The sequence below is a fragment of the Salmo trutta genome, unplaced genomic scaffold (genome assembly GCF_901001165.1).
Source record: "Salmo trutta unplaced genomic scaffold, fSalTru1.1, whole genome shotgun sequence".
Lineage (NCBI taxonomy): Eukaryota > Metazoa > Chordata > Actinopteri > Salmoniformes > Salmonidae > Salmo > Salmo trutta.
Window position 1 is genome coordinate 684846 of NW_021823412.1, and position 23868 is coordinate 708713.

The window sequence follows — 23868 nt, forward strand, 5'->3', positions numbered from 1 at the left end:
GGTCTATAACTCCTACCCGTATGGGGTCAATATAAATCCTACCTGTATGGGGTCTATATCTCCTACCTGTATGGGGTCTATATTTCTCCTACCTGTATGGGGTCTATATTTCTCCTACCTGTATGGGGTCTATATTTCTCCTACCTGTATGGGGTCTATACCCCCCACTCCTACCTGTATGGGGACTATATACCTCCTACCTCTATGGGGTCTATATATCTCCTACCTGTATGGGGTCTATATATCTCCTACCTGTATGGGGTCTATACCTCCTACCTGTATGGCTGGGGGCTGTACTCTGTGTAGTTGGTCCTGTATGGCTCTGAGTTCATCCTGCTGTCTCTGGATGTTGGCCTGAATCATCCTGGTCCTCTGCTCTAGCTGGTCCTTTAGGTGCTGCATAGCATTCACCTGGGCGGAGAACTCCAGCACCGGCTTGGGGTTGGAGGGGGAGTAATGGGGGAAGAGAGAGAGAGGGAAACAGAGGGAGAAAGATTGCTCCCACCATGTTATATGACCAGCAAGCAGTGTCAGGCTACAATAGGTTCTGCTGTCTGTCATACTAGAACTGAATGGCTGTAGAGAGGTTCTGCTGTCTAACATACTAGTACTGAATGGCTGTAGGGAGGTTCTGATGTCTGAATGGCTGTAGAGAGGTTCTGATGTCTAACATACTAGTACTGAATGGCTGTAGAGAGGTTCTGCTGTCTGTCATACTAGTACTGAATGGCTGTAGAGAGGTTCTGCTGTCTGACATACTAGTACTGAATGGCTGTAGGGAGGTTCTGATGTCTGAATGGCTGTAGGGAGGTTCTGATGTCTGACATACTAGTACTGAATGGCTGTAGGGAGTTTCTGCTGTCTGACATACTAGAACTGAATGGCTGTAGAGAGGTTCTGCTGTCTGAATGGCTGTAGGGAGGTTCTGATGTCTGAATGGCTGTAGGGAGGTTCTGATGTCTGTCATACTAGTACTGAATGGCTGTAGGGAGGTTCTGCTGTCTGACATTCTAGTACTGAATGGCTGTAGGGAGGTTCTGATGTCTGAATGGCTGAATGGCTGTAGGGAGGTTTTGCTGTCTGACATACTAGTATTGAATGGCTGTAGAGAGGTTCTGATGTCTGAATGGCTGTAGAGAGGTTCTGATGTCTGACATACTAGTACTGAATGGATGTAGAGAGGTTCTGCTGTCTGACATACTAGTACTGAATGGCTGTAGGGAGGTTCTGCTGTCTGACATACTAGAACTGAATGGCTGTAGAGAGGTTCTGATGTCTAACATACTAGTACTGAATGGCTGTAGAGAGGTTCTGCTGTCTGACATACTAGAACTGAATGGCTGTAGGGAGGTTCTGATGTCTGACATACTAGTACTGAATGGCTGTAGAGAGGTTCTGATGTCTGAATGGCTGTAGAGAGGTTCTGATGTCTGACATACTAGTACTGAATGGCTGGAGGATCGTCACACTTTAGCATAGTGTCCCAAATAAGCGCCATATTCACTATTTAGTACACTACTTTTCACCAGGCTCCATAGGGCTAAGTCAAAAGTAGTGCACTATATAGGGAAAAGGGTTCCATTAGGGCTGTAACCTTGGATAGATGGGTACCAGGTGAATAGGGTAGATAGATAGTGTTTCTCACCTGTACGTCTGGCTGTAGTTGGGGTTGTTGTATCACAGGATGGACGGGAGCAACACTGTGTCCCGTGGTCTGAGAACTCATAGACTACACACACACACACACACACACACACACACACACACACACACACACACACACACACACACACACACACACACACACACACACACACACACACACACACACACACATTCACACACACACACAGACAACAGATAAGGATTAAGTGTGAGTTTGATTCAGTTGCAGTTGATTCAGAGTTGATTCAATTTAGATTCTTCTCAGGTTGAATTGGATCTGGTCATCTCCTGTTCCTCCACAACAGATTCAATTCATTATGTATTTTAATAGCACCTGTTGGACTCACCCAACCGCCCAATCAAAACAAACTTGCTTATTTTTTGGGGTTCTTTTCCAATCACTTTCTGTCCAGTCGCATTCTGACCAATCAGATCTCACCTGGCTGCTGATGGAGGAGCGTCTCTGTGATGTCATCTCGATGGTGGAGGCAGCATGTGACTGACGAGGGGGCGTGGCCATGTCCATGTGGAGCTTGGAGGCTGTTGCTATGGAGATGAGAGATCCAATTATAGTCAGAGATACCAATGTGTGAGTGGTCTGAGATGTGTGTGTGTGTGTGTGTGTGAGTGGTCTGAGATGTGTGTGTGTGTGTGTGTGTGTGTGAGTGGTCTGAGATGTGTGTGTGAGTGGTCTGAGATGTGTGTGTGTGTGTGAGTAGTCTGAGATGTGTGTGTGAGTGGTCTGAGATGTGTGTGTGAGTGGTCTGAGATGTGTGTGTGAGTGGTCTGAGATGTGTGTGTGAGTGGTCTGAGATGTGTGTGTGTGTGTGTGTGTGTGTGTGTGTGTGTGTGTGTGTGTGTGTGTGTGTGTGTGTGTGTGGTCTGAGATGTGTGTGTGCGTGTGTGTGTGTGTGTGTGTGTGTGTGTGTGTGTGTGTGTGTGTGGTCTGAGATGTGTGTGTGCGTGCGTGCGTGCGTGTGTGTGTGTGTGTGTGTGTGTGTGTGTGTGTGTGTGTGTGTGTGGTCTGAGATGTGTGTGTGAGTGGTCTGAGATGTGTGTGTGTGTGTGTGTGTGTGTGTGTGTGTGTGTGTGTGTGTGGTCTGAGATGTGTGTGTGCGTGTGTGTGTGTGTGTGTGTGTGTGTGGTCTGAGATGTGTGTGTGTGTGTTTGTGTGTGTGTTCTCTTACAGGTACAGGTGTTGTCTGAGAGCTGTGAGGAGGTCTTGTGTGAGGACAGAGAGGTGGAGGAGGGGGTGTGGCTACGATCAAAGCGTTCCAGTGCCTCTTTCAGGCTGGAAACTGTGTTGAGCTGAGACTCAGATCCACTGTCTTGACTCTGCTAGAGGGAGCAGAGAGGAGACAAATCACAATGGAGGTAGATAGATAGCTACCACTTAGACAGTCATAGTTATATTAATAACAGATAGATAGTTACCACGTAGACAGTAATAGTTATATTAATAACAGATAGATAGCTACCACTTAGACAGTCATAGTGATATTAATAACAGATAGATAGCTACCACTTAGACAGTCATAGTTATATTAATAACAGATAGATAGCTACCACTTAGACAATCATAGTTATATTAATAAGAGATAGATAGATATCACTTAGACAGTCATAGTTATATTAATAACAGATAGATAGCTACCACTTAGACAGTAATAGTTATATTAATAACAGATAGAAAGCTACCACTTAGACAGTCATAGTTATATTAATAACAGATAGAAAGCTACCACTTAGACAGTAATAGTTATATTAATAACAGATAGAAAGCTACCACTTAGACAGTCATAGTTATATTAATAACAGATAGATAGATATCACTTAGACAGTCATAGTTATATTAATAACAGATAGATAGCTACCACTTAGACAGTCATAGTTATATTAATAACAGATAGATAGCTACCACTTAGACAGTCATAGTTATATTAATAACAGATAGATAGCTACCACTTAGACAGTCATAGTTACATTAATAACAGATAGATAGTTACCACGTAGACAGTCATAGTTATATTAATAACAGATAGATAGCTACCACTTAGACAGTCATAGTTACATTAATAAGAAAGAGGGAAACCCCACATCAATATGGTGAGCAAAGCAACAACAACACAAGTAATGTGTCTCACCTTGTCCACAGTTACCTCAGGGGGGGGCTCTTCAATGATACCCAGCTCTCTACGCTGCTCTGCCCTCACCTCCGCATAGCTACACAGAGAACAGAACAAGTCACCTCTCCATAGTTACACAGAGAACAGAACAAGTCACCTCTCCATAGCTACACAGAGAACAGAACAAGTCTCCTCTCCATAGTTACACAGAGAACAGAACTAGTCACCTCTCCATAGCTACACAGACAACAGAACAAGTCACCTCTCCATAGCTACACAGAAAACAGAACAAGTCACCTCTCCATAGTTACACAGAGAACAGAACAAGTCATCTCTCCATAGCTACACAGAGAACAGAACAAGTCACCTCTCCATAGTTACACAGAGAACAGAACAAGTCACCTCCGCATAGCTACACAGAGAACAGAACAAGTCACCTCTCCATAGCTACACAGAGAACAGAACAAGTCACCTCTCCATAGCTACACAGAGAACAGAACAAGTCACCTCTCCATAGTTACACAGAGAACAGAACAAGTCACCTCTCCATAGCTACACAGAGAACAGAACAAGTCACCTCTCCATAGTTACACAGATAACAGAACAAGTCACCTCTCCATAGTTACACAGACAACAGAACAAGTCACCTCTCCATAGCTACACAGAGAACAGAACAAGTCATCTCTCCATAGTTACACAGACAACAGAACAAGTCACCTCTCCATAGCTACACAGAGAACAGAACAAGTCACCTCTCCATAGCTACACAGAGAGACAGAACAAGTCACCTCTCCATAGCTACACAGAGAACAGAACAAGTCACCTCTCCATAGCTACACAGAGAACAGAACAAGTCACCTCTCCATAGTTACACAGAGAACAGAACAAGTCACCTCTCCATAGCTACACAGAGAACAGAACAAGTCACCTCTCCATAGTTACACAGAGAACAGAACAAGTCACCTCTCCATAGCTACACACGACGTTGTGTGTTCTCCCTACCTGACGACGGTGTGTGTATGTTCTCCCTACCTGACGACGGTGTGTGTATGTTCTCCCTACCTGACGACGTTGTGTGTGTGTTCTCCCTACCTGACGACGGTGTGTGTATGTTCTCCCTACCTGACGACGGTGTGTGTATGTTCTCCCTACCTGACGACGGTGTGTGTATGGTCTCCCTACCTGACGACGGTGTGTGTATGTTCTCCCTACCTGACGACGGTGTGTGTATGTTCTCCCTACCTGACGACGGTGTGTGTATGGTCTCCCTACCTGACGACGGTGTGTGTGCAGACGATGAACTCAGGCCTGGAGTTCCACTGGTGATAGGTGATGTAGTAATGAGTCTGGAGCCAGATCCACTGTTGACCTTTAGTCAGGAACCTGTAGTAACACGACTTCCCTTTACCATACTGCATCACTAGACAGAGAGGAGAGAGAGGCGGTCAGAGTATGTGTGTGTGTGTGTGTGTGTGTGTGTGTGTGTGTGTGTGTGTGTGTGTGTGTGTGTGTGTGTGTGTGTGTGTGTGTGTGTGTGTGTGTGTGTGTAACTCACAGTGTTCGTGACACTTGGCCAGTGTCTCCAGGTCGTCTACATGATAGTAGTCGTACCCCGACGTCCCCAGAACCTCAAATGGAAGGTAGCCTATGATTGGTGGAGCCCTGGAGGGAGGAAATGAAATAATCAGTTACCCAGCCTGCTTATTAACATAATACCACTTGAGGATGTGTGTGTGTGGATGTGTTTAACTGATAACTGAAGTCCCCACAAGAATAGTAAACAAACAAAACTTTGACCAACTGGGGACATTTTGCTGTTCCCCCAAGGTCAAATGCTATTTCTAGGGGGTTTAGGGTTAAGGTTAGCATTAGTGTTAGGATTACGTTAAGGTTAGGAGCTAGGGTTAGGAGCTAGGGTTAGGAGCTAGGGTTAGGGTTAGGAGCTAGGGTTAGTTTTAGGGTTAGTTTTAGGGTTAGGAGCTAGGGTTAGGAGCTAGGGTTAGGAGCTAGGGTTAGGAGCTAGGGTTAGGGTTAGGAGCTAGGGTTAGTTTTAGGGTTAGGAGCTAGGGTTAGTTTTAGGGTTAGGAGCTAGGGTTAGGAGCTAGGGTTAGGAGCTAGGGTTAGGGTTAGGAGCTAGGGTTAGGAGCTAGGGTTAGGAGCTAGGGTTAGGAGCTAGGGTTAGGGTTAGGAGCTAGGGTTAGTTTTAGGGTTAGGAGCTAGGGTTAGTTTTAGGGTTAGGAGCTAGGGTTAGTTTTAGGGTTAGGAGCTAGGGTTAGGAGCTAGGGTTAGTAGCTAGGGTTAGTTTTAAGGTTAGTAGCTAGGGTTAGTTTTAGGGTTAGTAGCTAGGGTTAGTTTTAGGGTTAGGAGCTAGGGTTAGGTTTAGGGTTAGGAGCTAGGGTTAGTTTTAGGGTTAGGAGCTAGGGTTAGTTTTAGGGTTAGGAGCTAGGGTTAGGTTTAAGGTTAGTAGCTAGGGTTAGTTTTAGGGTTAGGAGCTAGGGTTAGTTTTAGGGTTAGGAGCTAGGGTTAGGAGCTAGGGTTAGGTTTAGGGTTAGTTTTAGGGTTAGGAGCTAGGGTTAGGAGCTAGGGTTAGGAGCTAGGGTTAGGAGCTAGGGTTAGGGTTAGGAGCTAGGGTTAGTTTTAGGGTTAGGAGCTAGGGTTAGTTTTAGGGTTAGGAGCTAGGGTTAGGAGCTAGGGTTAGGAGCTAGGGTTAGGGTTAGGAGCTAGGGTTAGGAGCTAGGGTTAGGAGCTAGGGTTAGGAGCTAGGGTTAGGGTTAGGAGCTAGGGTTAGTTTTAGGGTTAGGAGCTAGGGTTAGTTTTAGGGTTAGGAGCTAGGGTTAGGAGCTAGGGTTAGGAGCTAGGGTTAGGGTTAGGAGCTAGGGTTAGGAGCTAGGGTTAGGAGCTAGGGTTAGGGTTAGGAGCTAGGGTTAGTTTTAGGGTTAGGAGCTAGGGTTAGTTTTAGGGTTAGTAGCTAGGGTTAGGAGCTAGGGTTAGTTTTAGGGTTAGTAGCTAGGGTTAGGGTTAGGAGCTAGGGTTAGTTTTAGGGTTAGGAGCTAGGGTTAGTTTTAGGGTTAGGAGCTAGGGTTAGTTTTAGGGTTAGGAGCTAGGGTTAGGAGCTAGGGTTAGTAGCTAGGGTTAGTTTTAAGGTTAGTAGCTAGGGTTAGTTTTAGGGTTAGTAGCTAGGGTTAGTTTTAGGGTTAGGAGCTAGGGTTAGGTTTAGGGTTAGGAGCTAGGGTTAGTTTTAGGGTTAGGAGCTAGGGTTAGTTTTAGGGTTAGGAGCTAGGGTTAGGTTTAAGGTTAGTAGCTAGGGTTAGTTTTAGGGTTAGGAGCTAGGGTTAGTTTTAGGGTTAGGAGCTAGGGTTAGGAGCTAGGGTTAGGTTTAGGGTTAGTAGCTAGGGTTAGTTTTAAGGTTAGGAGCTAGGGTTAGGAGCTAGGGTTAGTTTTAGGGTTAGGAGCTAGGGTTAGTTTTAAGGTTAGGAGCTAGGGTTAGGTTTAAGGTTAGTAGCTAGGGTTAGGTTTAAGGTTAGGAGCTAGGGTTAGGTTTAAGGTTAGGAGCTAGGGTTAGGTTTAAGGTTAGGAGCTAGGGTTAGGTTTAAGGTTAGGAGCTAGGGTTAGGTTTAAGGTTAGTAGCTAGGGTTAGGTTTAAGGTTAGGAGCTAGGGTTAGGTTTAAGGTTAGTAGCTAGGGTTAGGAGCTAGGGTTAGTTTTAAGGTTAGTAGCTAGGGTTAGTTTTAGTGTTAAGAGCTTGGGTTAGGTTTAAGGTTAGGTTTTTGGGTTAAGGTTAGGGTAAGAGTACGGGTTAGGGAAAATAGGATTTTGAATGGGACTGAATTGTGTGTCCCCACAAGGTTAGCTGTACAAGACTGTGTGTGTGTGTGTGTGTGTGTGTGTGTGTGTGTGTGTGTGTGTGTGTGTGTGTGTGTGTGTGTGTGTGTGTGTGTGTGTGTGTGGTATGTCAGGTCAACTGAGGACAATGAGTGGTGCACTTTAATGGTGAAACCATCTAATTATACAGAATGAATTACCTGTGAATAATAACTTCTACTACAGACTGTTACCTGTGGTCTAGGAATAACAACTTCTACTACAGACTGTTACCTGTGGTCTAGGAATAACAACTTCTACTACAGACTGTGTTACCTGTGGTCTAGGAATAACAACTTCTACTACAGACTGTGTTACCTGTGGTCTAGGAATAACAACTTCTACTACAGACTGTGTTACCTGTGGTCTAGGAATAAGAACTTCTACTACAGACTGTTACCTGTGGTCTAGGAATAACAACTTCTACTACAGACTGTGTTACCTGTGGTCTAGGAATAACAACTTCTACTACAGACTGTGTTACCTGTGGTCTAGGAATAACAACTTCTACTACAGACTGTTACCTGTGGTCTAGGAATAAGAACTTCAACTACAGACTGTTACCTGTGGTCTAGGAATAATAACTTCTACTACAGACTGTGTTACCTGTGGTCTAGGAATAATAACTTCTACTACAGACTGTTACCTGTGGTCTAGGAATAACAACTTCTACTACAGACTGTGTTACCTGTGGTCTAGGAATAAGAACTTCCACTCCAGGCTGTGTCGGGAGGTGAACTCTTCATTGGGCTCCGCCACTGTACACATCTCCTATGGAGGGATAGACAACAAGATAGATATCAATATATATTACATATAATATAGATGATTGAATATAGATAGACAATATACACTCAGTATACAATATACACTCAGTATACAATATACACTCAATATACACTCAATATACACTCAATATACACCCAATTTGCCTCCAGAACAGCCTGAATTCTTCGGGACATGGATTCTACAAGGTGTCTGAAACGTTCCACAGCCATCACGCAGTTGTCAATGTTTTTCCACTCCTCAATTGTCCAGTGTTCATCCTCACGTGCCCACTGGAGCCGCTTCTTCTTGTTTATAGCTGATAGGAGTGGAACCCGGTGTGGTCTGGTTCCTCTCTAGGTTTCTTCCTAGGTTCTGGCCTTTCTAGGGAGTTTTTCCTAGGGAGTTTTTCCTAGCCACCGTGCTTCTACACCTGCATTGCTTGCTGTTTGGGGTTTTAGGCTGTTATTATGACTGTGAAGAATCCATCTAGAGAAACTGTACAGCACTTTGAGATATCAGCTGATGTAAGAAGGGCTTTATAAATACATTTGATTTGATTTGGTCGTCTGCTGCAATAGCCCGTCCTTGACAAGGACCAACGAGCTGTGCGTTCTGAGATGCCGTTCTGCACACCACTGTTGTTCTGCCTAAGTCATTTGCTTGTTTTTGGCCCGTCTGTTAGCTCGCACAATTCCTGACATTCTCCTTCGACCTCTCCATCAACGAGCTGTTTTCACCCAAAGGACTGCCGCTGACTGGACGTTTTTTTGTTTGTCGTTTTGTTTGTCGCTCCATTCTCGGTAAACGCTAGACACTGTTGTGAAAAAGCCCAGGAGTACGTCCATTTCTGAGATACTAGATCCGGCGCCTGGCACCGACGATCATACCGCAAAGCCTCTTAGGTCACTAGTTTTGCCCATTCTAATGTTCAATACAACAGTAACTGAATGCCTTGAAGCCTGTCTGCCTGGTTTATATAGCAAGCCCCTGTCACGTGACTCACTGTCTGTAGGAGTGATCCATTTTAGTGAACAGGGTGGTGTACCTAATAAACTGTCCGGTGAGTGTATATAATATAGAAAATATGTATATGCAGGTGTAGCTTTGTTGTGTTCAATACTGTTTGTTAAATAGGCTTGACCATCAACTTTCTGTTACTTCATTGTGTGTGTGTGTGTGTGTGTGTGTGTGTGTGTGTGTGTGTGTGTGTGTGTGTGTGTGTGTGTGTGTGTGTGTGTGTGTGTGTGTAAGTGCTGAGCGATTAACCAAAATGTTGGTTAATTGTGAGCTTTTAAACAACTAACTGACCAACGTTGGTTCAATTATTTGAATTCCATTTTGTTCAGTTTTTTTATGTGAGCTCAATGCACAATTTTTCTAGAGACAAATCAGATCAAGCCCGAACTGTGCGTTATAGTAGTATCACGGTCGTCGTAAGAATGAGACCAAGGCGCAGTGTGTGTATCGTTCCACATCTTTATTTATCTGTGAAACTATGCAGGACATACAATAAACTAATAAACAAAAACAACAGACAGTGACAAAGAGGTACAACATACACTACCTCAAAAATAATCTCCCACAAACACTAGTGGGAAAAACAACAACTTAAATATGATCCCCAATTAGAGACAACGATGACCAGCTGCCTCTAATTGGGAATCATACAACAAAAAAAAACATATAAAAGAGAAACTAGAACCAACATAGAAATAAATAAACTAGACAAAACCCCCCCAGTCACGCCCTGACTGACACATCCTGACCAGCAGAGGGAGCAATTGTATTCGTTTTGGTCAGGACGTGGCAGAGGTTTTTGTGTTATGTGTAGATTGGTTGTTGGACTCTCAATTGGAGGCAGGTGGTTCTAGTTGCCTCTGATTGGGAGTCCTATAAACAGGTGTGTGTCTTTCTTTGGGGTTGTGGGTAGTTGTTTTTGCACTGTGTTTTGTGTGCCTGCAAAACTGTTCCTGTCGTGTTTATTGTTTTTTTTCCTGTGGATGCTTTACTCGAGTTTGTTAAAAATATGAGTATCCACATTCCCGCTGCGCCTTGGTCCATTACTGACGACAGACCTTACACTGACCTACTCTACCATTGAAAAATACAAGTTCTCTATGGTCAGGACGTGACAAGTAGGGAGTTTCAGTTTTCAACAGGCCAATATTCTACATAGTTTAGTGCAGAAAACATGGTAATTAACTACAATGACCATAATCCTTTGCACGCCTAGAGAAGAGAGAAGAACGTGCGATCAAGAGCAGTTTCTTCGTGAGGTATCTCTACCTGGAAATACAGGATCTAAGTGATTGATAGTTGGTATTCAGCAGTCATTAAATAATGCCTTATTTACTTTGAAGAACTACTAAAATAGTGTTTTTGTCAGACAGCATCTCTATAGAGATGAGACGATGACTTGGAATGAAATAATAAAGTCATCAAATAAAACAAATGTAATATACAGAACTGAAATATTTTATAAAAGTAGAGTAATGTGAATATCTGAAGGTTAATAAGTGATTAGCAGTAATGGGCCGTCACTACCATCATGGGACTTGTATTCTGTGTTGTTACAGCATTCAACCCACATAATGCATAGTGCATTTAATGTTTACAAATAAATAATTCAAATCGAAAACCAGGATTATTTTTTCATTAATCGAACCGAAACCGAACCGACCTCAAGAAGCACTAATTGCTCAGCGCAAGTGTGTGTGGTGTATGTGTGTGGTGTGTGTGGTGTGTGGGTGTGTGTGTGTGGTGTGTGGGTGTGTGTGTGGTGTGTGGGTGTGTGTGTGGTGTGTGTGTGTGTGTGTGTGTGTGTGTGGATGTGTGTCTCACCTTGATGAACTGTGGTTTAGCCAGCCTGACGGTGGCTACGAAGCAGACCAGGTCATCAAAGGCAGGTTGTAGGGATCTCTGTAACACTCCTGCTAAACCATTCCTGGTGGTGTTGGGGACTAGAGAGAGGAGAGGAGAGCAGAGGAGAGGAGAGGAGAGGAGAGGAGAGACGAGGAGAGACGAGGAGAGGAGAGGACGAGGAGAGACGAGGAGAGGACGAGGAGAGACGAGGAGAGACGAGGAGAGGAGAGGAGAGGAGAGGAGAGACGAGGAGAGACGAGGAGAGGAGAGGACGAGGAGAGGAGAGACGAGGAGAGGAGAGGAGAGACGAGGAGAGGAGAGGAGAGACGAGGAGAGGAGAGGAGAGGACGAGGAGAGGACGAGGACGAGGACGAGGAGAGGACGAGGACGAGGACGAGGGAGAGGACGAGGAGAGGACGAGGAGAGACGAGGAGAGGAGAGACGAGGAGAGGAGAGGACGAGGAGAGGAGAGGAGAGGAGAGGAGAGGAGAGGAGAGGAGAGGAGAGGAGAGAGGGGCGTTACCATGAGTAGAAACCAGAAAAGATGATCTAACAAACAGCTGTTCATCTTGTTCTACAGCTGATAAAACAAGATCAGTTTGCTTTTCTAATACAAACAGACGCTCACCGTCGTTCAGCGACTTGAAGTTGCCGATGAATTTGACGTGTTCGTAGACGGCAGGTTCTTTAGGGTCAATGGCTCCTCTCAACACGTGGCAACAAAACTCCAGCTGGTTCTTGGCTAAAAAAATACATGACAAAAAACAATCACAATTAAAATATCAAACACAACGAACACCGCCCTTAACTACATTGCAATCATTTCTCTTAAAAACATTTTAGTGTTTACAGACTTTTACAGATACAACATGGCCGATATATTTCCACAGCACTGCAGCATTGTGCTGGACAGAGAAGATGACTGCTTGCAGTGTATAACAAGTTATCTGATTGGACAGCAGTTGTATAACAGGTGATCTGATTGGACAGCAGTGTATAAGGAGCAATGTGATAGGCCAGCAGCCAATAAGGTGGCAATGTGATTGGGTGTTACTCACTCTTGAGGTACTCTGGTCCGAGGCTCTCGGGGTCGGAGGGGTGTTTGGAGAGAGCCTTGTACACCTCCGAGTGTTCATTCAGGGGGAGGAAGTTTAACAGGTTCTGGTCCTGCAGGTCCGACTGGGGAACACACACACACACACACACACACACACACACAAACCATGTTGAACTCAACACAACTGGAGAAGGTATAGACACATTTTATTGTACACTTTCAAAACATCCAAGTGCTTTTTAACTAGGAAACGAATAAGAAATGAATTGGAATGAGTTAATTGCACGCCAGCAGCACGCCACCCTGCATCCCACTGCTGGCTTGTTTCTGAAGCTAAGCAGGGTTTGTCCTGATTGGTCCCTGGAAGGGAGACCAGATGCTACTGGAAGTGTTGTTGAAGGGCCAGTAGGAGGCACTCTTTCTTCTGGTCTTAAACAAAATAAATAATAATAATAATATCCCAATGCCCCAGGGCAGTGATTGGGGACATTGCCCTGTGTAGGGTGCTGTATTTTGGATGGGACGTTAAACGGGTGTCCTCTCCATGGTCACTAAAGATCCCATGGCACTTATTGTAAGAGTAGGGGTGTTAACCCCGGTGTCCTGGCTAAATTCCCAATCTGGCCTTCAAACCATCATGGCTACCTAATCATCCCCAGCTTCCAATTGGCTCATTCATCCCTGTAACTATTCCCCAGGTTGTTTCTGTAAATGATAATGTGTTCTCAGTCAACTTACCTGGTAAAACAAAAATAAATCAAATGATATCAGGTAATGCTGCTCTTGGTACTATGCATTGTAAATACATGTAAATAAATGCTTCTATCCAATAGTATTGTGGTACCAATCGGAACACAGACAGTCCTACTCACCGGCAGGTGTTCCAGTAAGGACGTGACACTCTCAGAGACAAAGATGATGTTCCCATCTGTCATTATTGCTATGAAGAATCCATCTAGAGCCTACAACATTACAGTTTAGTTAATATGACTGTTCCCATCTGTCAATATTGCTATGAAGAATCCATCTAGAGCCTACAACATTACAGTTTAGTTAATATGACTGTTCCCATCTGTCATTACTACTGTGAAGAATCCATCTAGAGCCTACAACATTACAGTTTAGTTAATATGACTGTAACCAGTCTGTCAGAACGCTAACAGAGTAGTAGTCTGATGATAGTATGATAGTGGGATCTGCAAAACAACACCTGGGGAAATGATCTATTCTCTGTTTAAATGATGATCATGTTTATCCTAGTAGTAATAGTAGGGTAGTACTGTAGTTGTAGTAATAGTAGGGTTGTATTGTCGTAGTAGTAGTAGTAGTAGGGTAGTACTGTAGTAGTAGTAGGGTAGTACTGTAGTAGTAGTAATAGGGTAGTACTGTAGTAGTAGTAGTAGTAGGGTAGTACTGTAGTAGTAGTAGGGTAGTACTGTAGTAGTAGTAGGGTAGTACTGTAGTAGTAGTAGGGTAGTACTGTAGTAGTAGTAATAGGGTAGTACTGTAGTAGTAGTAATAGTAGGGTAGTACTGTAGTAGTAGTAATAGTAGGGTAGTACTGTAGTAGTAGTAGGGTAGTACTGTAGTAGTAGTAGTAGTAGGGTAGTACTGTAGTAGTAGTAATAGTAGGGTAGTACTGTAGTAGTAGTAATAGTAGGGTTGTATTGTCGTAGTAGTAGTAGTAGGCTAATACTGTAGTAGTAGTAATAGTAGGGTAGTACTGTAGTAGTAGTAGGGTAGTACTGTAGTAGTAGTAATATGGTAGTACTGTAGTAGTAGTAATAGTAGGGTAGTACTGTAGTAGTAGTAATAGTAGGGTAGTACTGTCGTAGTAGTAATAGTAGGGTTGTATTGTCGTAGTAGTAGTAGTAGGCTAATACTGTAGTAGTAGTAATAGTAGGGTAGTACTGTAGTAGTAGTAGTAATAGGGTAGTACTGTAGTAGTAGTAATAGTAGGGTAGTACTGTAGTAGTAGTAGTAGTAATAGGGTAGTACTGTAGTAGTAGTAATAGTAGGGTAGTATTGTCGTAGTAGTAATAGTAGGGTAGTACTGCCGTAGTAGTAGTAGTAATAGGGTAGTACTGTAGTAGTAGTAATAGTAGGGTAGTATTGTCGTAGTAGTAGTAGTAATAGTAGGCTAATACTGTAGTAGTAATAGTAATAGTAGGTAGGATAGTAATGTAGTAGTATTAGCAATAGTAGGGCAGTACTGTTGTAGTAGTTGTAGTAATAGTAGGGTAGTACTGTAGTAGTATTAGTAACACTAGGGTAGTACTGTTGTAGTAGTATTAGTAATAGTAGGGTAGTACTGTAGTAGTATTAATAATATTAGGGTAGTACTGTATTTGTATTAGTAGTAATAGTAGGGTAATACTGTAGTAATATTAGTAATAGTAGGGTAGTACTGTAGTAGTATTAGTAGTAATAGTAGGGTAATACTGTAGTAATATTAGTAATAGCAGGGTAGTATTATAGTAGTATTAGTAGGGTAGTACAGTAGTAGTAATCGTAGGGTAATGTTGTGTATCTCACCTCCAGCATGAGCTGGGTGAACTCCTCGTTGCTAAGGAACGGAGGTTTCCAGTCCTGTCTGATCTCACTGGACTCAGACTGAGCAGAGATCTCTGTTAGAGACACATACACATTATAGTGTTTAGAAATATACATGAGAATACACACAATATACTATATAGAAATATACATTCGAATACACCATTTATTCAATACAGTCAACATCTGACCCTGATAAGATCATAAAGTTACCTTCACCAGTCAACATCTGACCCTGGTAAATTCATAAAGGGACCTTCACCAGTACCTAAAATACTCTATTTTAAAACACTATTTGCTCCTCATATCCTCAGTGTACACTCCTCAATAATGTATGTATTCATGACATTACTCAATAATGTATGTATTCATGACATTACTCAAGAAGAATTTACATTTACGTTATATGTCCATGACTCTCAAAAGCAACACTTCTGTTTGTTTACATTCATCACAACAACAGGAAGTAGAAACAGAAAGTGGTAGTAAAGGGGGCGGGTACCGTTGTGTTTACACAGGAAGTCGATGCTCTTCTGCAGGATGGTGGACTTGTCCATCTTGCGTGTGATGCCAGGCAACATGGTCCCCAGCTCCTTGATGAGGACATTGAACTGGTCTCGTCTCTTCTTCTCCGACTTGTTACGGGACACGCTGTGGATTACAATAGATTACAGATTAGATTACAATGGAATATACTTTAAAAAAAGACCTTTCAATGAAGAATAGAATGGAGAGTCTCTGGCCCTTTTTATCAGTTGGGTGGTTAGAATGTTCTATCTACAGTCTCACTGAATGGCAACGTGTCTCACCTGTTTCAGCTAATCAGGGCCTTAGTGATTAGTTATGTGAATCAGCTGTGTGTTAGTCCTGTTTCAGCTAATCAGGGTCTTAGTGATTAGTTATGTGAATCAGCTGTGTGTTAGTCCTGTTTCAGCTAATCAGGGTCTTAGTGATTAGTTATGTGAATCAGCTGTGTGTTAGTCCTGTTTCAGCTAATCAGGACCTTAGTGATTAGTTATGTGAATCAGCTGTGTGTTAGTCCTGTTTCAGCTAATCAGGGTCTTAGTGATTAGTTATGTGAATCAGCTGTGTGTTAGTCCTGTTTCAGATAATCTGGGTCTTAGTGATTAGTTATGTGAATCAGCTGTGTGTTAGTCCTGTTTCAGCTAATCTGGGTCTTAGTGATTAGTTATGTGAATCAGCTGTGTTAGTCCTGTTTCAGCTAATCAGGGTCTTAGTGATTAGTTATGTGAATCAGCTGTGTGTTAGTACTGTTTCAGCTAATCAGGGCCTTAGTGATTAGTTATGTGAATCAGCTGTGTGTTAGTCCTGTTTCAGCTAATCAGGGTCTTAGTGATTAGTTATGTGAATCAGCTGTGTGTTAGTCCTGTTTCAGCTAATCAGGGTCTTAGTGATTAGTTATGTGAATCAGCTGTGTGTTAGTCCTGTTTCAGCTAATCAGGACCTTAGTGATTAGTTGGTTATGTGAATCAGCTGTGTGTTAGTCCTGTTTCAGCTAATCAGGGTCTTAGTGATTAGTTATGTGAATCAGCTGTGTGTTAGTCCTGTTTCAGCTAATCAGGGTCTTAGTGATTAGTTATGTGAATCAGCTGTGTGTTAGTCCTGTTTCAGCTAATCAGGGCCTTAGTGATTAGTTATGTGGATCAGCTGTGTGTTAGTCCTGTTTCAGCTAATCAGGGCCTTAGTGATTAGTTATGTGAATCAGCTGTGTGTTAGTCCTGTTTCAGCTAATCAGGGTCTTAGTGATTAGTTATGTGAATCAGCTGTGTGTTAGTCTTGTTTCAGCTAATCAGGACCTTAGTGATTAGTTATGGGAATCAGCTGTGTGTTAGTCCTGTTTCAGCTAATCAGGGCCTTAGTGATTAGTTATGTGAATCAGCTGTGTGTTAGTCCTGTTTCAGATAATCAGGGCCTTAGTGATTAGTTATGATATGGAGGTCATGGTGGTGATGTCATGGTGGTGGTGATGTCATGGTGGTGGTGATGTCATGGTGGTGGTGATGTCATGGTGGTGGTGATGTCATGGTGGTGGTGGTGTCTTACCGTTTTGCTTTGTCCTTCTCATCTTCTTCCATCGACCCATCGAAGATGCTGGAATCATCCCTGAGAAAGGAAAAGGCTTTAGGGTTCTGTTTGAAATAAATCATCTGAAAATAGTTATCATTATTATAACATTTAACAATATGTCATCCTGAGTGTGTGTGTGCGTGTGAGAGAGAGAGAGAGAAAGAGAGCGAGAGAGAAAGAGAGAGAAAGAGATTGGGAAAGAGAGAGAAAATGGGAGAGAGAGAGAGAAAGAGAGATTGGGAGAGAGAAAGAGATTGGGAGAGAGAAAGAGAGAGAGACACAAAGGGAGAGAGAGAGAGAGAGAGAGAGAGAGAGAGGTGTTGTAGTTCATAAAAAGTGGTATCCTAGTCAGTGGGTAGGAGGGAGTAACGGCTAGTATTTCTGAATGCGTACACCAGTAGGGGACAGTGTGTGTTATACCCTACCCTATGCTTGATGTCATGACTGGCTGTTGTTCAGGACTGTGGCTGCAGTGAAACAGTCTTTAGGCCTGAGGTAGTCATTTGGAAGAAGACCTGGAACGATCAGCAAGAGCCATGAATTAGCACACACATCATTCATTCATCATCCATCCATCCATAACACACTACACACAGTGAATAACCACATCATCCATCCATAACACACTACACAGTGAATAACCACATCATCCATCCATAACACACTACACACAGTGAATAACCACATCATCCATCCATAACACACTACACAGTGAATAACCACATCATCCATCCATAACACACTACACAGTGAATAACCACATCATCCATCCATAACACACTACACAGTGAATAACCACATCATCCATCTATAACACACTACACACAGTGAATAACCACATCATCCATCCATCCATAACACACTACACAGTGAATAACCACATCATCCATCCATAACACACTACTACACACAGTGAATAACCACATCATCCATCTATAACACACTACTACACACAGTGAATAACCACATCATCCATCCATAACACACTACACAGTGAATAACCACATCATCCATCCATCCACATTACCCATGAAAACAGATCATCCATCCATCCACATTACCCATGAAAACAGATCATCCATCCATCTATCCAGTCGTCAACAGACATCATCTATAAAAACACATTTCCTCCATCAATAACACTTTACTGGGGCTCGGCGAACCAGCATCAACATGAAGGAAACATACAGCCATATTCTAATAGGCCCATGTCAACGCCCACCAGCAATCACTATTCATTCACACTGTCATTACTGTGTATATATCCTCTAATGAAGCATCTGTCTGTCTGTCTGTCTGTCTGTCTGTCTGTCTGTCTGTCTGTCTGTCTGTCTGTCTGTCTGTCTGTCTGTCTGTCTGTCTGTCTGTCTGTCTGTCTGTCTGTCTGTCTGTCTGTCTGTCTGTCTGTCTGTCTGTCTGTCCTTACCCCACTGCAGCCTGTGTGTGATCAGTTTCAGCTGGCTCTCAGGGGTTGTGGTGGGGGTCAGGGGTTAAAGGTGACTCTGAGGTCACCTCTATCATCTCTGGACACCAGACGCTGGGCCCAACACGGCCATCACTCCACCCTGCAGCACACAAATTACACTGGTCATTTTTAACATTTATAAAACATAATATTATAAATATCCCCAATTGATCACCATTTAGGCCAATAACATTAATGTGTTTAATACAAACATCATCTGACATAACATCTCTATTTGACATAACATCTCTATTCATCATCTGACATAACATCTATTCATCATCTAATTCATCATCTGACATAACATCTCTATTCATCATCTGACATAACATCTCTATTCATCATCTGACATAACATCTCTATTCATCATCTGACATAACATCTCTATTCATCATCTGACATAACATCTCTATTCATCATCTGACATAACATCTCTATTCATCATCTGACATAACATCTCTCTATTCATCATCTGACATAACATCTCTCTATTCATCATCTGACATAACATCTATATTCATCACCTGACATAACATCTCTATTCATCATCTGACATAACATCTCTATTCATCATCTGACATAACATCTCTCTATTCATCATCTGACATAACATCTCTCTATTCATCATCTGAAATAACATCTCTCTATTCATCATCTGACATAACATCTCTCTATTCATCATCTGACATAACATCTCTATTCATCAACTGACATAACATCTCTATTCATCATCTGACATAACATCTCTATTCATCATCTGACATAACATCTCTATATTCATCATCTGACATAACATCTCTATATTCATCATCTGACATAGCATCTCTATATTCATCATCTGACATAGCATCTCTCGTTCCCATTGGTCCATTCACTCTACCAGGGAGATCCCATTGGACATTTATGACAGACATCTTTTTTGTTTAAATGTGAACATTGGGGGTTTTAGGCTGGGTATCTGAGAAACACTTTGTCACAACTGTTGAGATAAAATGGGCTTTATAAAAACACATTTGAATTGTATTATAAATGTGCAACGTGAACCCTTGCCGAGGAAACCAACACACATTTAAATGGCAGACATAATACTAAAAACATACATCAGACATTTAATAGTAGGGAAACATATCTAGGGTGAAAGGAATTCTCCTGCTACAAAGACAAGGGCAGTCCTAGTAGCACCAGGTCAGGCACCTGATTCAAATATGGATTCAGTCAAGCCCTTGATTAACTCAAATCAGATGTTAGCACTGGAACAAGAGGCTGCAATATATCGTTATACTACACTGAACCACAATATAAACACAACGTGTGAAGTGTTGCTCCCATGTTTCATGAGCTGAAATAAAACATCCCAGAAATGTTCCATATGCAACAAAAAAGCTTATTTCAAATTTTAAGGCACTGCATCTCAGTGCTAGAAACGTCACTACAGACCCTGGTTCGATCATTGGCTCTATCACAACCGGCTGTGATTGGGAGTCTCATAGGACCGGCGCACAATTGGCCCAGTTGTTACGGCCGCAAAATGCAGCACGTACGTGAATGCTCATTTTCTTCTTTATTAAATAAATGAACACTGAACAAAAAGAACGACAAAAACAGTCCTGTCAGGCACACAGCTAAACAAGAAACAACTACCCACAAAACCCATAGAAAAACACCCCTACTAAATAGGACCTTCAATTAGAGGCAACGAGGAACAGCTGCCTCCAATTGAAGGTCAAAACAATAAACTAAACATAGAAATAGAATAACTAGAAAATAGAACATAGAAATACAAAACATAGAACACTACCCAAAAACCCCGACAACACAAAACAAACACACCCCTGCCACGTCCTGACCAAACTGCAATAACAAATAACCCCTTATACTGGTCAGGACGTGACACCAGTGTTGTCCAGGTTTGACCGGGGTAGGCCGTCATTGTAAATAATAATTTGTTCTTAACTGACTTGCCTAGTTAAATAAAGGTTAAATAAATAAAGATAACAAATTGTTGCGTCATTCATCCGCCGCCATCACCTCATGTTTCAGCATGATAATGCGCCGGCCCATGTCGCAAGGATCTGTACACAATTCCTGGAAGCTGTCCCAGTTCTACCATGGCCTGCATACTCACCAGACATGTCACCCAATGAACATGTTTGGATGCTCTAGTTTGACCTGTGCTACAGTGTTCCAGTTCCCGCCAATATCCGCCAACTTCGCTGAACCATTGAAGAGGAGCGGAACAACATTCCACAATCAACAACCTGATCAACTCTATGTGAAGGAGATGAGTCGCGCTGCATCAGGAAAACTGTGGTCACACCAGATACTGCCTGGTTTTCTGATCCCCGTCCCTAACTTTTTATTAAGGTATCTGTGACAAACAGAGGCATATCTGTATTCCCAGTCATGTGAAATCCATAGATTAGAGCCTAATGAATGTATTTCAATTGACTGATTTCATTATATGAACTGTAACTCTGTAAAATCTCTGAAATTGTTTCATGTTGCGTTTATATTTTTCTTCACTATAGAATTCACCCTACCTATAATTCACCCTGCCTATAATTCACCCTGCCTATAATTCACCCTACCTATAATTCACCCTACCTATAATACCTATAATTCACCCTGCCTATAATACACCCTACCTATAATTCACCCTACCTATAATTCACCCTACCTATAATTCACCCTGTCTATAATTCACCCTACCTATAATTCACCCTACCTATAATTCACCCTACCTATAATTCACCCTACCTATAATACCTATAATTCACCCTACCTATAATTCACCCTACCTATAATACCTATAATTCACCCTACCTATAATACCTATAATACACCCTACCTATAATTCACCCTACCTATAATTCACCCTACCTATAATACCTATAATTCACCCTGCCTATAATTCACCCTACCTATAATACCTATAATTCACCCTGCCTATAATTCACCCTACCTATAATACCTATAATTCACCCTACCTATAATACCTATAATTCACCCTACCTATAATTCACCCTGCCTATAATTCACCCTGCCTATAATTCACCCTGCCTATAATTCACCCTGCCTATAATTCACCCTACCTATAATTCACCCTACCTATAATTCACCCTGCCTATAATTCACCCTACCTAGAATTCACCCTACCTATAATTCACCCTACCTATAATTCACCCTACCTATAATACCTATAATTCACCCTGCCTATAATTCACCCTGCCTATAATTCACCCTGCCTATAATTCACCCTACCTATAATTCACCCTACCTATAATTCACCCTGCCTATAATTCACCCTACCTAGAATTCACCCTACCTATAATTCACCCTACCTATAATTCACCCTACCTATAATACCAATAATTCACCCTGCCTATAATTCACCCTGCCTATAATTCACCCTGCCTATAATTCACCCTGCCTATAATTCACCCTGCCTATAATTCACCCTGCCTATAATTCACCCTACCTATAATACCTATAATTCACCCTACCTATAATTCACCCTACCTATAATACCTATAATTCACCCTGCCTATAATTCACCCTACCTATAATACCTATAATTCACCCTGCCTATAATTCACCCTGCCTATAATTCACCCTGCCTATAATTCACCCTACCTATAATTCACCCTACCTATAATACCTATAATTCACCCTACCTAGAATTCACCCTACCTATAATTCACCCTACCTATAATTCACCCTGCCTATAATTCACCCTACCTATAATACCTATAATTCACCCTGCCTATAATTCACCCTACCTATAATTCACCCTACCTATAATTCACCCTACCTATAATACCTATAATTCACCCTACCTATAATTCACCCTACCTATAATTCACCCTGTCTATAATTCACCCTACCTATAATACCTATAATTCACCCTACCTAGAATTCACCCTACCTATAATTCACCCTACCTATAATTCACCATACCTATAATACCTATAATTCACCCTACCTATAATACCTATAATTCACCCTACCTATAATACCTATAATTCACCCTACCTATAATACCTATAATTCACCCTGCCTATAATTCACCCTACCTATAATTCACCCTACCTATAATTCACCCTACCTATAATACCTATAATTCACCCTACCTAGAATTCACCCTACCTAGAATTCACCCTACCTATAATTCACCCTACCTATAATACCTATAATTCACCCTACCTAGAATTCACCCTACCTATAATTCACCCTACCTATAATTCACCCTACCTATAATACCTATAATTCACCCTACCTATAATACCTATAATTCACCCTGCCTATAATTCACCCTACCTATAATTCACCCTGCCTATAATTCACCCTACCTATAATACCTATAATTCACCCTACCTATAATTCACCCTACCTATAATACCTATAATTCACCCTACCTATAATTCACCCTACCTAGAATTCACCCTACCTATAATACCTATAATTCACCCTACCTATAATACCTATAATTCACCCTACCTATAATTCACCCTGCCTATAATTCACCCTACCTATAATACCTATAATTCACCCTACCTATAATACCTATAATTCACCCTACCTATAATTCACCCTACCTATAATACCTATAATTCACCCTACCTATAATACCTATAATTCACCCTACCTATAATTCACCCTGCCTATAATTCACCCTACCTATAATTCACCCTACCTATAATTCACCCTACCTATAATTCACCCTGCCTATAATTCACCCTACCTATAATTCACCCTACCTATAATACCTATAATTCACCCTGCCTATAATTCACCCTACCTATAATACCTATAATTCACCCTGCCTATAATACACCCTACCTATAATTCACCCTACCTATAATTCACCCTGCCTATAATTCACCCTGCCTATAATTCACCCTGCCTATAATTCACCCTACCTAGAATTCACCCTACCTATAATTCACCCTGCCTATAATTCACCCTACCTATAATTCACCCTGCCTATAATTCACCCTGCCTATAATTCACCCTACCTATAATTCACCCTACCTAGAATTCACCCTACCTATAATTCACCCTACCTATAATTCACCCTACCTATAATTCACCCTACCTATAATACCTATAATTCACCCTACCTATAATACCTATAATTCACCCTGCCTATATTTCACCCTACCTATAATTCACCCTGCCTATAATTCACCCTACCTATAATACCTATAATTCACCCTGCCTATAATTCACCCTACCTATAATACCTATAATTCACCCTACCTATAATACCTATAATTCACCCTACCTATAATTCACCCTGCCTATAATTCACCCTGCCTATAATTCACCCTGCCTATAATTCACCCTGCCTATAATTCACCCTACCTAGAATTCACCCTACCTATAATTCACCCTGCCTATAATTCACCCTACCTATAATTCACCC

General features: G+C 42.0%; 1 protein-coding gene across 4 annotated transcripts in view; it reads right to left on the reverse strand.

The window, feature by feature from the left end:
* Positions 1-23868, reverse strand: part of LOC115190786 (circadian locomoter output cycles protein kaput-like) — a 35428-nt gene that overhangs the window by 8876 nt on the left and 2684 nt on the right. For 2 of the 4 annotated variants that reach the window (XM_029748856.1, XM_029748859.1), the window contains exons 2-18: positions 18405-18543; positions 17404-17493; positions 16955-17014; positions 15393-15541; positions 14873-14964; positions 13211-13300; positions 12340-12460; positions 11910-12023; positions 11261-11379; positions 8340-8422; positions 5347-5453; positions 5064-5211; positions 3810-3888; positions 2853-3003; positions 2105-2211; positions 1646-1729; positions 277-435 (exon numbers count right to left, since the gene is read on the reverse strand). In XM_029748856.1, the coding sequence (XP_029604716.1) occupies positions 277-435; positions 1646-1729; positions 2105-2211; positions 2853-3003; positions 3810-3888; positions 5064-5211; positions 5347-5453; positions 8340-8422; positions 11261-11379; positions 11910-12023; positions 12340-12460; positions 13211-13300; positions 14873-14964; positions 15393-15541; positions 16955-17014; positions 17404-17420 (1680 nt within the window). In that variant the 5' untranslated portion in view covers positions 17421-17493; positions 18405-18543. The remainder of the gene's footprint in view (positions 1-276; positions 436-1645; positions 1730-2104; positions 2212-2852; positions 3004-3809; positions 3889-5063; positions 5212-5346; positions 5454-8339; positions 8423-11260; positions 11380-11909; positions 12024-12339; positions 12461-13210; positions 13301-14872; positions 14965-15392; positions 15542-16954; positions 17015-17403; positions 17494-18404; positions 18544-23868) is intronic. The other 2 variants (XM_029748860.1, XM_029748857.1) reach the window with 1 other exon arrangement.